Source organism: Etheostoma cragini, chromosome 3, assembly GCF_013103735.1.
Source record: "Etheostoma cragini isolate CJK2018 chromosome 3, CSU_Ecrag_1.0, whole genome shotgun sequence".
In the NCBI taxonomy this organism is placed as follows: Eukaryota; Metazoa; Chordata; class Actinopteri; order Perciformes; family Percidae; genus Etheostoma; species Etheostoma cragini.
The window spans coordinates 28,526,188-28,541,609 of NC_048409.1; the positions used below are offsets into that span (position 1 = coordinate 28,526,188).

The window sequence follows — 15,422 nt, forward strand, 5'->3', positions numbered from 1 at the left end:
TTAATTTGCTTCTTTAAAAACTTAAGTATTTGATTAGTGTTTTATTTGTGAGTTTATTTTTCAGATATTTCATTTAATAGTACATAAATCCACCCTAGTGCTTTTTAATTGGTTACTTATTTTTATTACACACACACACACACACACACGCACACACACACACACACACACACACACTCTACAATAGATTATATCGTCTTGTATATTTGATTGAATGTAGGCTACATCCTGTGCAATATATTGTATTCTTACGTGTGTGATTTTTCATTTAAAACAAACAAATAAAGGATAGGCGTTCACCAATGATGCCTAAATGCAGAACCGGGGGGGGGGGTCCTCCTCCTCGCTCCTCGCTCTTTGCGCATGCGCGAGTAATGCTGCTGCCGTAGCCCCAAAGACCAGACAGCAGCAGCACCACCACGAATATCCAACACCGGGGATGGTCTCATCACTTCTAACAAACACTACCGACGTTACATCACCACAAAATGAAGTTCCCGTACTCATAGGTCCGCCAGGAGTAAGTATCGCCCTCTTTAATCCGGGGTTTAGGCTGTGTCCGTCAAAAGAAAAAGGCTAAAGTTTGCCAAGCAGCTGGCCTGCTCCCAAAAAGCACAAAGAAGCTCCGTGTTTATTGTGACTCGAGCTAATGTTAACCCGGTCAATGATGTCAGTTTGCATTTCCTTCAAAAAGGGGAAACTCTAAATGTTACCAGGGCAACGCAGTTAGCCGAGGTTTATGTTGATGAAACGGTCCAACTACAGTTATTACACCGGTGCTAACGTTAGCTAGCAAGCTAGCTGTTTTGGCAAATTAAAGGCTGATTTTCCAGACAGATGGCTAACGTTACCTAGCTACCGGCTGGCTGGCTGGTTGGTTAACACGCACCACTATACACAGTATTAACTGCTAACTAACTGCTAACTAACGGATGGTTAACACGCATCACTATACACAGTATTAACTGCTAACTAACGGCTGGTTAACACGCATCACTATACACAGTATTAACTGCTAACTAACGGCTGGTTAACACGCACCACTATACACAGTATTAACTGCTAACTAACGGCTGGTTAACACGCACCACTATACACAGTATTAACTGCTAACTAACGGATGGTTAACACGCATCACTATACACAGTATTAACTGCTAACTAACGGCTGGTTAACACGCACCACTATACACAGTATTAACTGCTAACTAATTGCTAACTAACGGCTGGTTAACACGCACCACTATACACAGTATTACCTACTAACTAATTGCTAACTAACGGCTGGTTAACACGCACCACTATACACAGTATTAACTGCTAACTAACTGCTAACTAACGGCTAACTTACAAGCTACAAACACTACTGTCTTTTTTAAAGGGAATGGGAGATGACGCTCTGGTTTTTACATGTTACGCCCAAAACACACGTCTGAGTTAATGAAGCCGCTAAATCCAACTCTTTTGAAGCTGGCACACGGACCCTTTTTCATCCATTGTTGGGTATGTCTGATAATATGGTAAAGAAAGGGTTAAGATATGGTGTCAGACAGGAATTACTCAAATGAAAACACATTCAAGCCATATATGAACTGTGCGCCAAACAAACTAGCTGTTTCTAAGCATATCAGGCCCTCTAGCATGTTCAAAATATATACACGAGTTCCCATCACACATCTAGTATTTTAACCATAACAGGCTCTCTAACATCCATGAAACCAGCAAAAGGGGGTTTGCACACGCCCTAAACGCACCTGCGCCATGCGCTTCCATCGTTAAAACGGGGCCCTAGAGATCATTAAGATTGTTCTGGTATTACAAGACAGTCAAGTGTATGATTAGTGGAAATGAACTAATCATAACCTATCTGCAGTGAATATGCAACAGGAGGTGTGTCCATGAGGAGAAATCTATCCCTTCCCCACAGAACAGTCTGCATTAGGGCTGCAACTAAGGATTATTTAGATTTCTGATTAATCTGAAGGCTAATTTCGTCTCCGACTGCCTGGGCTTTAACTACAGACCAACCTGCCATCATGCTACTTCTATGTGGAGTATTGTTCAATGAAAAACATCTTGCAAAAAAAAGCTCAAATTGACCCGGACGTGAAAATAGGTAATTTCACACAAACAAAGGTGTCCGTTAGCGGCTAATCTCGTCCCGCGTGACCTTTCTCCACCGCGGTGGGGAGTAAGGTCTGGCTAGACCAGCATAGGAGGAAAAATAAGCTCTGGGTTGTTTGCAGTTCTTTAAACTAATGCATCTTGGGCGGCGCTAAGCTCCGGACGCAGTGACGGTGGAGAGGACAAAAAAAAAAGCCGCTGTCAAGTCAGAGGGTTCCCAGCATCCTTCGGGCTGAACAGGAAGTCACCGACACATCCTGTTAGGTCCGATTCAGATTTAATAAAATGCTATCAGACCCAAAAATACCAGCTTGTACACAGTCTCCAGTTGTTTTTATTATGACGGAGTAGCTGTTAAAAGGCTCTACATGCGATCTGATGACTTCTAAACTTAACTATCAGCCACACAACATGTGTTCTGTACAGAATAAGCCTTTAAAAAAAGAGAAATAGCCATTAAAATCCCTCTGATTAATAAAAAAAAGAAAAAAATACAGTTTATATAAAACATGTTGAATCAATTCTGAACCAATCAGCTGAGAAGCCGGCATTTCCCAGCATGCCCTGGGTCCGCCTGGCTCTTGCAGTCCCCCTAACTGCGCTGCCTGCGTCTCAGAACGGCGGCCGCTTGATCTCGTGAGATCATCGTTGCAGACGTGTCCATGACGTCAGAGCAAGTCGGACACAAATTTACCCAGCATGCAACGGGCGGCGATCGCCAGGTCTGTGATTCTGCACAGACCGGGCTCATCTCGAACGGGCCTATTGTCTTAGGAAGGTAACTTGTAAGAAAACACCACATTTAATGTTAAATTAACTGTATTACGGAAGCTATTTAAATTGTCTGGGTAAATGTAATTAGCTCATCAGTGTAGTAGGCTAAATCTTATGAACGTTAGCGTGTGTCGGATGTAACTAATTAATTTTCCAGGTAAATCTGTCGCTTATTTAGTTGATTATTCAATTAGTTGTTGGTCTATAACAATGTTCCCCAAACTTAGGGTCGGGACCCAAATTGGGTTGCAGGCCCGTTTTATTGGGTCGCCATTTGGCAGAGACCAGACTAAATGCTCAGCATGACCTCAGAATGGGGCACTTTCAAAAACCGAACCTAGACCAGATCAGCTGGTTGGTATCTTCAACCAGACACACACATCTCATTAAATTCAAGTCAGCATTATTTAAATAATGTTGGTGTCGTTACTGAGGGACGATGGGAGGGGACGGAGACACAGGAAGGAGAATAGAGACCTTTTCTGTTTACTTTTATAATGGAATAAATATACTTCATATACATTTAAATTCATGGTTTGTTCCGTCTTTTGTCCACAGTTTAAAAAATGTGGATGTTACAATGATTCATGGTGTGTTTTTGTAAATTCGGGTCCTGGGGAGACACCAAATTTCTCTTTTGGGTCTTGAGCTGAAAAAGTTTGGGAACCCCTGGACTATAAAATGACAAAATGTGGCCAAGTGGTTCCCAAAGCCCCCTCGACTCGTCAAAGATATTCAGTTTCCTGCCTCAGAAGAGAGAAGAAACTAGAACATGTTCACATCTAACAAGCTGGAACCCAAAAATCAACCCGATTTATCAAAAATATTTTCAGATTAACGTATTTGACAACTAAATGAATGAATCTTCTCAGCTGTAGGGCCAGAGGCTGAGGTCTGTCTGCGCTGGTTCTCCCCAGTATGGTGAGGAGACGGTGTCCCATGCTGCATTAGTGGAGCAGTGACATGCTGGCCTGCCTGCCAGCGTCAGGTGACCCCACCCTCAGACTTCTCTCCCGCACGCAGATGAACACTGGACTTCAGAAATGTAAGTGCCTTTAGTCCTCCGTGTTGTGGTTCTGTTACCATAGAAATATAGATCTAGATCAGCATTGGGGATCAATGGGACAACGTGAATGTTGCCGTTTTTATCACAGATTGAGGTTTGCAACAGCATTTATCTATGATCTAAAATGTACATGTTGACAAAGTGATGATGCATTACGTCATTACTGAGCTATAAAATATTTTAACGTGTAAACATTCATTAGCAGTCGGAGGTTTCTTTATGTGTTGACAGCATAAAATGTGATGAACAAACTGAGTTAAAGCTGACAAATTTGACTTTCCCCCCCCTTTCCCAGACTTTTGTTTTTAAAGTTGTCATTAAAACCACCTTACTATCACTAGTTTTACACTTTTTTGGGGGAATTCATGGTCAATAACCCTCATTTACTGTGTATAGAATTATACCTAATATTAGTTAAAAACAGAAATTAGGAATAATTTTGACCAATTGTTAAGATCAGAGGAACGTCAGCGTCAAATGTGATGAACAAACTGAGTTAAAGCTGAACAGTTTAAATAGCCCCCGGCCAGTTAACCCTCCTGCTGTCCTTGGGTCCAATTTGCCCCATTTAAAAAAAATAATAATAATAATGTCTATACAGTATCTGAAATATGAGTTTCTTTTTAACCAAATTACCACAGAAATGGATTAGATTCCTTACATTGCTCTTTGCAAATTACAATTGATCACTTTCATTCCTGACTAAACTCATCTGTACGTTGCTCAGATCTTATTAGTCAAAATTATTCATAACTTTTGCTTTTTTAATTAATGTTAGGTATAATTCTATACAAAGTAAATGAGGATTATTGACCATGAATTCCAAAAAATTGTGTAAAACTAGTGATAGTAGGGTGGTTTTAATGAAAACTTTAAAAACAAAAGTCTGGAAAAAGAGATAAAAATGTCAAATTTGTCAGTTTTTTTTTACCCGGGAGGACAACACAACGGTTAAACGACCATTTTGATTAAAAAAAAAGCAGTGACAGCTTTTTATAAAGTGCACCATGCATCTGATCTAAAACATAAATGGAGGTAGCTATGATAATGTCCACATACATGTCCGTATATAGCGATGCGATCCCAGTCAGTGTGCTGTTGCTAGACATTTCTGGTTGTCTGACTTTCCCAACACACACATTTCAGGGGAAACTACACAGAAGATGAGATCTGCCAACTATCCAACCCCAGCAGAGTTGGATGCCTATGCTAAGAAAGTTGCCAACCACCCTCTGACCATCCAGATCTTCCCCAACAGTGTCAAAGTACCTCAAAGGAAGCACATTCGCCGCACAGTCAACGGGCTCGACACGTCCTCGTCCAGCCAGCGCCACAGTCCCTACCCGTCTCAGGTCAGCTCCAGTCGGGGTCTGCTGGCTGTCCTCCGTACGCCCGCCAAAGGCGTGAAAGAGTCGGACGCTAGCCGCGCCCGGCAGCTCCAGAAGGGCGTCATGAACCCTCACAGTGGGCCGTATGCCCCTCAAAGCACTTTAAATCTTCCTCAGCCTGGTCTTCACCTACAGGGCCCGTCTCAGCCGGCGGCCCAGAAGCAGGGCATGGTTCGCCCACAGGCGCTTAATCAAAGCATGACTCATCCGATGACTTTACAGCTGCCTCAAACCATGCCGCACCCACAGGCTTTACAGCAGAGGACCATGGCTCATTCGCATGCTCTGCAGCGGCAGCAGAGTCTGTCCCAGGTCCAGACTCCACAGCAAAGATCGGCTCATCCACAAGGCCTACAGAGGCAGCAGAGTCTGCCTCACACCCAGGCTCTACAGCAGCAGCAGAGCCAGTCTTGTCCACCAGTTGCGCCACAGCAGCATCTCTCGCATCTGCCGACACTGAAGCATCAGGCGGCTCCTACGCAAGCTTTACTTTCACAACAGGGAGTGACTCAGGATCTGCGCCACATGTCTGATGGAGGTCAGCTTCCAAGCCTGCAGCACAGCCAGGGGCTGGTTGGCTCACAACCGCTTCCCCAGGCTGTGGGTACAGGACCTCCCACCATGCCTAACAGCCTCCCGCAGCCCCCACCAGGGGCATATGGGTCCCGGAAGCTCCCCGACGCAGACGCCCCACCAAATGTAACTGTATCTACCTCCACCATCCCGCTGTCCATGGCAGCCAGCCTGCATCAGAATCGGCCGAGCGACCTGAGCAGCATCGTGCACCAAATCAACCAGTTGTGCCAGGCGCGGGCCGGTATGGGCGCCACCTCGGTCTGCGAGGGCCAGATCGCAAACCCCAGCCCCATCAGCCGCAACCTGCTCATCAACGCCAGCTCCAGGGTGTCCTGTCACCACCCGGCACTGGGTTCTGTGCCTAGCTGTCTCATGGTGGGACCCCCGGACAAAGCTCCCAACGCTGCTCTCCATCCTCAGCCCAATATAGCTGCTAACAGCATACCTGCCTTTCACACAGACCCAGAGAAGGTACAACTGCAGCAGCAGCAGCAGCTGCAGCACCATTTACAGCAGCAGAAACAGTTACAGCAGCAGCATCATCACCTGCAACAGTTGCAGCAGCTGCAGCAGCAGCAGCGCTCCTGGGCCCAGCATCAGCTGGCTCACATGCAGCAGCCGCATGAGGGGGCCCATCCCTGCAAGAACCCAAGGATGGAGCCTCCGAGCGAGTGCGCTTTCCCCTCTCGAAACCTCAGCTATTCCAACAAGCTACCCAACACTGCACAGTCCTTTCCTCTAAAACACCCTGCAGAAAAACCACGGCCTTCGTCCCCCGTTAACTGCCCCGTGGGTTCCATGTCTTACGTTAACGGCCACTACATGCAGCCACCGTGGGGCGGCGTTCCCGGCACAGCAGGTAGCAACGGAACGGGCCCTCAGGACCTCCCGGTGGCTTTCCAGAGAGGGCAGGCTGCTGCCTCCACAGACCGCATCCGAGGGGCAAAGTACAGGCCGGGAAAAGAGGGTCCTGCTGGCCAGTCCAAGTTGATGCAGAATGTGGATTTCCTAGGAGGGGACTTCCAGATGCCCAGCTTTCAGGAGCAGAACATGGATGCGTTGGAGAAGCTGCACAGGTCAGCCATGGGCCAAGTTCAGGAGCCCAATAATGGCGGGAGTGTTCACACTCATCACCCAGGCTACCACTAAAGCTTGTGCTTACCCCCCCCCCTCCCATGGTGTGTTTTCCAAGAGTCACTTTCAGCTTCTGTGGTTTATTATTCTTTAAGATCTTGCAAGTGATCAATTCCATTTTGTTGCTTCCAGGGATGTTAATGATTAACCGTTGACCGACAAACATTTACGATTCTAACACTCAGTTAAAAAACAACTCCAACAAAAATAACTTTATAAGAAAAAAAGAATAAGCTATACAATGTGTATCAACTGCTAGTCAACTTGCTAGTGTTAACTTTACACCAGCGAGTTGCATTTTAGGCTGCTTTCTTTTCTGTAACGTTTGAGGCTCTCTGCTGGACGACGCTCACAGCCGAGAGCTGCGTGACACATGCCTCTATATCTGGAGGACTGGCGGGTTCAATCGGCCATACTACACACAGAGTATGCTACACACAGAGTATACTACACACACACACACACACACAGAGTATGCTAGGCAGACACACAGCTGGCAGGTGGAGCCGGACTCAGACATACTCGCTGCCGACTGCTGTGGACTTGTCGATCGCGCAAGCAAATCCAGGCTGCCCGTCCGAAACAAAAGGAACCTTTTGGCTGTGTGACCGGTACCAGTCTGCAGCTGTCCACGGAGTCCACCGGTGCCTGGCTGACGGTTAACGGTTAACGGCCAACGAGGGCTGGCCATCGAAGAATCTGAAATAAACAGCTCTAAAATTAGCATCCCTGATTGCTCCAGAGCTCGATTTGTAGACCCGCCAGGTTGTGACGTTTCTAAGTATTCCTCAGGTCTTACGCCATGCCGTACCTTTGTTGCAGATGAAGGGTTTTTGAGACTGTTGTCCACTGTTGAGTAGAACTCCTCTTTTCATCACTGGCGTGGATGTGCTGCTCTTTGTTTGTGTATATAAAAGGTGTTTTAAATATTAATTTGCAGCGGAGAAGATGTCTGCCATGTGATTGTCACAGTGCTTTTTCTATGTTGACATTGAACAACTCAACTTTTTTCAGCATTTGTGGCCTTACAACTGCCCGAAGGCAAGATTTAGGATGTCCTTGTGTAATATTTTTATTTGCAATTATTTATCCTCTTGACAGGTGTGTGTGATCCATTTAAATAAGGTTACTTGTATATGCAATTAGTAAGACTGTTGGTAGGGTTTTTGTCCCAGGAGCGGCCTCCCGTAGTTGAGGAGTGGACTCGTTAACGAGCCTAACTCCCATCAGGAACCCAACATCTCTCTGAATGTTGTGGTCCTGGTCTCTAAACTGCACCGGGACCGGTTCAAGCACTTCCTGCATGGTTCCACAGGTGATCAGCGTGCAACACCGGCTACCTGTCGCTGTTAAACAGAACTTTAGAGATGCACTGATCCAAAACTGATAGATATCAGACAGTTTATACTGATGGAAAAAGCTGGGTTTGGTATCGCTGACCATGGCGACCGATCTATTTAATTCTGTTTATTTTATTATACATTACATACTGGGATCTTAATTCCTGTCATTTTTTAGCAATATGTTGCTGCTTTTAAGATTTTTTGCTTAGTTGCCACCGCAGGATTTCTTTCAAATGAACAATTCAGTAAATGCATACATGTTTGAGTCAAGCCTGATGATGCCTCACACAAGTGTGATCCCCGTCACTTCAGCACAGCTGTCAGTCCATTCGGATTTGGCCGTTTAAGATGATTAATAGTGGGAAAAGTTGGATCAGTGCATCTCTAAGGTTTTGTTAAAATAAGACAAAGCCAGCAATGGCAAACATGTCCCATTCTCCATGTAGTTAATTATGTTTGGAAAGTCTAAAGTGCCCTATTGTGTGTTCTATTATAATAATTGCTTTTGAAGTAGTTATATTATTAGTTTTGTCGTATTTCTGTAGATTTACTTGAACTGTAGAAATCACTTTTAAATGTTATGCCTAACATTTGGCAAAGGGAGCAGAAGCTCCATTAGCCCCTCTTTGTCTGTAGCTAATGTGAACCAGAATGGCGTCCCATTAATGTTAAAATGGGTTTATGTGAAAAGCAAATTGATCACTTGCAAGCGTGCAAGTTACTTCGAATAATGCAAGTTGGGGGAAAGGCTTCACTTCCCTTCCAACGCATTTCCTCACCACCACTTTACTACTGTAGACATGACCCAGGTGGCGTGTGCTGGGCCGATACTCTACTCTAATAATCACTGGCCTTATCCTGTGTTGTATCTCTGCTACCTATAAAGAAGAAAGTGAACATTTTAATGCAGGTTATGTTTGGCTAGATGTGTCTAGCATGAAGCTCTGGACCCATTTCCTCTAGTTCTTTTTCAGGTTGATGTAGTATGGGCGTGTGTTGCTCCGCTAGCCGCAAGCCTTCTGAAAAAAGCCTTAAATGTCGCAGTAGTTATCCTCTATTTAATACTTAACCGACTTCCTTTGCCAGGATCCCAATTTAGGTATGGTTTCATTGTGAGAAGGAGTAAGTTATATATATTTTCATTTCTCTGAGCAATGTTTAATGTCTAAATGCAGTGTCAATGGGAGATATTGCCTGAAATCTAAATATTAAGGTAACGTTACTCAGACTTCATCCTACTGTCTCAAATGTGGCCTATCGAGGATTTAAAGGGTCATTTGGTAATCTTTTCCCCAACCTGGACCCTATTTCCCCATGCATTGGTGTCTAAGTGACAAATGTGAATGAAAATCTTCACAAAAAGTTTGGTCCCGTTTTGAGTGAGAACACCACCCGGCAGCCGGGATCTGGGCTGCGACGTTACCAAATCGGGCTAATGCGCATCAACAGTTTTCGCCGTTTTTAACCCTGATGCTCAGATTACGGAAGAGGATCCCTGCAGAGATGATTGTGTAAAAGAGCAAGACCCTTTTTGTTTAACATGAAATCTCCATCGCCAAACCCAGACTCCATCTAAATAAACAGTCCAATCCAGAGTGATGCTTATTGGGAGAGTGGAAGCAATAACCAAGGAGGTTTTGTTTCTGTCAAACTTTGAATAAAAGGGTGTTTTATAATAACTTTACTTTTTATTTAAATGGAGTATGTTGAATTTGGCAACAGCAATTTCCCCGCTCAGGTCTCTCTGCAGGGATTTCTTCCCATGATGTTGTCAAACATTTAAAATAAAGTGCGTTTTGAGCCTGTCAAGGGTAAAAACTGAACTTTTAGTGGATGGAAATTGAAGGTGTGCAATTGCCCGTTAACATTGCAGCTTGTTTTGTCTTAATACGGCCCAAATTTCAAGATTATTTCCATCAGTTACTTAGACAAAACGTGAAAAACAGGGTCCAGGTGATACAAAAAAAACCAAACTACCCTTTTAAGAGGATTTTTTTTAAAAATATGATAGTATTTAGCAGAATTACTAGGTATGTAGAACAGGGCTGTAGCAGTTATTTAAAAGTATTTGGACCGTGTTTTAGTTGTTTATATCCTAATAGTTTAATTTATTTTTTGGACCACTGCATCCTGAAGCCATAGGGGTTTTACATTAGGTGCCATAGGCGACGCAGACGGTGTAAACGGACTCGTCTCCACGCTTTAAACCGATGTCTTTCACAACGCCGGGTCCATCTCTCTCCGAATCGCTCCTCAGAACAACGTACAGGTCAAAAGGGAGACGCAACGGCGAGACCATCCCTCTTTTTCAGAGAAAGACAGCTCGTAGTCGTCTTTCCAGTCGTAGAGTTTCTGGATTTTTGGTCTTCATACTTGATGGCAGTTGTTTTGTTTTTTCCCGGCTCTCATGTTTGATGTGCCTGCCCCTTAAAGCTGCTATTGACTTTAATCTGAACACACACACACTAGGATGATGTGTGTGTGCGTGTGTATGAATAGTAATGATGAATGGGCTGTATCAGTGACAATAAGTTCCTATTTATGGGATTGGGGGGGGGGGGGGGGGGGGGATTTCCACCACTGAAACAGCTGGTAAATACAGTCTGGCTTTCCTCTAATCCAAATATAAAACAACTGAGCAGTGTTCAGAGTGGCGGAGTGATTTTCTTGACTTTTAGTAATTGTCCACTGGCAAGTGTTATTTCCCCACTTCCTATTTATTGTCTAAGCAGCCGCGCAATGCGTTCTGGTGGCGTAGCGGCGACATTCAAGCAGCCCGCTCCTCATTTGCATATTTAAATCCAGGATGCTTTATGCAGATCAGGCGTGTCCAGTTTGACCCTCCGCCTCTCAAAACTCACAAACTGTGTAAACTGACCTCCGTCGGCCTTAAATGAAGACAGATTCAGGGGCTCATGCATGAAAATGTCTGCAGAAACGTTTCCGTTCACTAGTTTCATTAAATCAAACGTTTCCAATCGAGCCGGCGCGTTGGTCTGAAATCGGGGAGCAGTGAAGTGTTCGTCCAATCAGGAGCAGCCATCGCGGCTGTAGGAGGGTGGAGCCTGTTTCCTGTACTACCGTCGGTAAAGAGGAAGCGGTAATGGCGAGCCCACAGTCACTTCCCGATGTCATTCAAGTGCAGATTTGACACGTTTTAGCCGTCTATGATTGGTTGCTAACGTTAGCTCAGAACGCCGTTCAACTGACAGCCTTTGTTGTGTTTGATGCTAACTTGTAGCTAAGCTAGCAGTGGACCAACTTGGTTAAGTAGGTCCATTTTTCCTGTGTTGACATCACAGAAGTCTTGTTAGCTTTTTAGATGCTACGTGTTGCAAAGTGACGCATGCGCGACTCAAATCTGCTCTCCACTCACATCGGGGAGTGACACCCACCTAGCGTCTGATCCTGGGAAGCAGGCCCATCCCAAAAAACCCCGCCACAGTGGACACGTGCGAGTTGACCCACCGCGGCCTAAGGCCAGTCAGGCCGGCCTGTGTGGGGTCCAACTTTAAATCAACACTAAACCATTTGACAGACCTGGTTTTTAGACCCGTTACAGCCCAACAGTCCGGTTCTACAGTTTCATATGAAGTGCCTCCACTGGGCTTAGTATGGAGGAATGTGTGTGTGTGTGTGTGTGTGTCTGTTAAGCTTGGGTACTTGCACACAGGCGTGTGTGTGCGCGCGCTAACAAACATGCACGAAGTTAATCTCTAAGGGGGGACCAAGCTACTTGGCGTGACTACTGATACTGTGTCTGGGACTGAAGTCCTGAAGTGTGCCACGATTCCCACACGCCGTCGGGATGTGTGAACCGTTTGCTGCTGGCTCACTGACCAAAGTGACCAAGCGTCCCTCTCTGAACCCCCCTCCCCCCCCCCGGGCATAAGCCTGTGGCGGGCTTGTTTTATTGGTTCCAAGAGTAATAAGCACCGCCCGGGTTACATAAAGGAGCGCTGCATCCTCATTGTGGACGGTTAAAGAGAATCTTGTGAAGTAAAGGAAAGATATGAAAGGAGCATTAAATCAAGTCTAGAGCAAGTGGTTCCTGTCTGCCCAGTACCCCAGTACCCCAGTACCCCCCCCCCCAACCAGATTCCAATGTTAACCCGAACTTTGTATGTTCTGTGGTTGCATTTCACAATATTTCCATGTGGAAGTGTCCCACAGTTCATATCAAAATGCACTGGAAGAATCTAACAACTCTAGCACATTGTAGCTGAAATTGTAATATTTATTCAGTACAGATACGGAACCGCTCTAGATCTGGTTTTACTCCGGTTTTACTCCGGTTTAACAGGATCATCTTTGACACGGGGGGTGCAGGGAGGGAGGGGGGGGGGGGCTTACTTTCTCTACCTTGTGAAAATGTGATATTCCAGTTTTTTGCCTAACCTTCAGGAATAAAATGTCTTGCACAAACATTCCCCCTAACCAAAATAAAGTTTGCAAACACAAAGCTTCTATGAGTCGCTGTCTTTGTTATGTACTTATGAATATGTTCAAGATGATTACACAAATACATTAGTGTTCACTTATATAAGATAAGAGGTTACAGACCTATTTAACCACCATAATGTGTAAAAAGGGCATTAGTGCTTATAAAAGCTATAATTCTGTCATGCAGTACACACAGCACACATTGAACATATGGTAGAACATATAAAGCTGCTGTAGGAGCCACAATGTCAATGTCTATGGCAAGGTTGCCCAATTTGTGGCCCGTGGACCAAGTTTGGCCGGTGCTCTTTGTTTTGGCCCACCATGGATTTGAATGCTCATGCTCATTGTCTTCCTATTTTGAAAGTAATAACTACAAAACGTACTTTTGTGCAGTTAAAAAATACGTAATTCTGAGTTTAACGCCCATCTAAAGCACAGTGGTGGTAAACGTCCCATTTAAATTACAGACATATGTTTAAAATAATTTAATTTAAAATAAAATGACGTTATTCTTCAACATCAACGTTGATTTTTGGCCCGTGGCCTTACATCCAGATTCAAGTTGGCCCTTCAAATGAAAGAATTTGAGCACCTCTGGTCTATGGTCCCATTTCTAATAGTATTTATTGATTATTATATGGGTAATTCTTCAACTATGCAACCTTTTGAGCTGGACAGTTTCAGAAACAGCGAACATTTTCTGTGTAACGCGATCATATCGACTCACTCAGTAATCATACATTTGATAACTGCAGTACGAGTTGTATTCTACATGTGGGGGAATTAATCATTTGAATACAATTTTGGAGCGCGTCAGTGTGTTTGTGCACACTAGAGATGCATAAACACACGTTCCCTAAACGTTAGTTTTTGGTTTGGTTTGAACTAACCTTTAGAGAACCATAAACTAACGTTCCCTAAACGTTCTGTGTGAGTGTGTCGTTCCTCGTAGCAGCTCTTTGTTGGTCTGCTTACAGCCACAACAGCTGCCATGGTACCAAAAGTTTAAAAATCGTGGATTATCTTGATTAAGCAGAACAATCTCGAACGAGATTACTTTTAAGTTATATTTAAGTTATTAACAGACACAGTAAAACGTGACATCGGTATGATTAGCCTACTCACTCGAGGTAACACAACGGTGTGTGGTGTTTAAAAAAAAAAGTGTTTGGTGTTGCAATTTAAATATATAACGACATCAAAATCAAGTTCACTGAATCCGGAAGGAGAGGTTTATCTGGGTAGGTCGTTGTTGTCTTTGGTGTTTTTTTGAATGAAAACAAGCCAAACTGAAATAGGAGTAACAACGTTATTTTTAAAATGTAAGGAATAGAAGTAAAAAGTCTGGTGTAAATATTTACTACAGTAAAAGTATAGATACTACATAAGGTAATAAAGTACTTGCACTTCATATCTTGTTGCCTCTGTATGTAACTTACTACTAAGTACTATCCTTAAGTCCAAATGTTGAGGTACTTTTACTATACTTTCTACTCCGCTACATTTCACAGAGCAAGAGTGTACTTTTACTCCACTACATTAATCTGACAGCTTTAGTTGATACTTTTTGCACACAACCCCCTTGTAGTTTATAAAATCTGATGTTTCATAATAAATTAAACTAGCAACAATATAACGGCCTTAAAGTCCAGCTGAGATGATTAGACCATTAAACACACCGTCTGGATCCTACTTTCTAAAATGGGAGGATTTTACTTTACTTTTAATACTTAGTACATTTCCCTAATGACGCGTAGAGACTATGACTCCAGTAACATTTTCAATGCAGGACTTTTACTTATAACCAAGTATTTCTTACAGTGTGGTACACTTCTTTCACTGACCTGACATCAGTCCCTAAAGGCTCACATGTCTCACAGATTTTGGCGTTTCCATCTCCAGCCGCCAGTCTGTGTCATTTAATAATTAAAGGCTCTGTGTGAAAGAAGTCAACCCCCAGCGGGACTAGTTACCTGGATGTTGGGACGCTGGTATCTCCACAGGTGTGTAGCTTGATCTCCGAGCTGTCTTTCTTTTTAAAAGAGCCAATCCAGACCGTGTCCCTCCTCCGTTGCCGTCATCCATCGTTAACCCTCATGCTGTCCTTGGGTTAAATTGACCCGTTTTCAGTTCATTTTCAGAGCCGTCGAAGTAAGCAACTGAAAATGTCAACATTGAAAAAATCTAAAAACTTAAAACGTATAAAAATAGAACACACAACATTGAAAAAGTCACAAAAATGTTGAAAAAAGCGATAATGACGTTGAAAAAAAGTGACCTTTGTTGATGGGAAGACAACTCGAGGGTTAAAATAAGTCTGGACTGTGTGTTAGCTTCCTCAAATAAACTAGCTCATCAGCTATGATGAGCTGCAGCTGCCCAGGTGTAGACCTGCCCAGGTGTAGAGCTGCTGCCCAGGTGTAGACCTGCCCAGGTGTAGAGCTGCTGCCCAGGTGTAGAGCTGCCCAGGTGTAGAGCTGCCCCCCAGGTGTAATGCTGCCGCCCAGGTGTAGAGCTGCCCAGGTGTAGATCTGCCGAGGTGTAGAGCTGCCCCCCAGGTGTAGAGCTGCCC

General features: G+C 44.2%; 1 protein-coding gene across 1 annotated transcript; it reads left to right on the forward strand.

The window, feature by feature from the left end:
- Nucleotides 1–378: 378 nt before the first annotated feature.
- Nucleotides 379–7,489, forward strand: LOC117941745 (protein FAM222B-like). Its single transcript, XM_034866769.1, has 3 exons — nt 379–520; nt 3,815–3,942; nt 5,110–7,489. The coding sequence occupies exons 2-3, from the start codon at nt 3,861–3,863 to the stop codon at nt 7,074–7,076; spliced, it is 2,049 nt and encodes a 682-aa protein (XP_034722660.1). The 5' UTR covers nt 379–520; nt 3,815–3,860; the 3' UTR covers nt 7,077–7,489.
- The last annotated feature ends 7,933 nt before the right edge of the window (nt 7,490–15,422 follow it).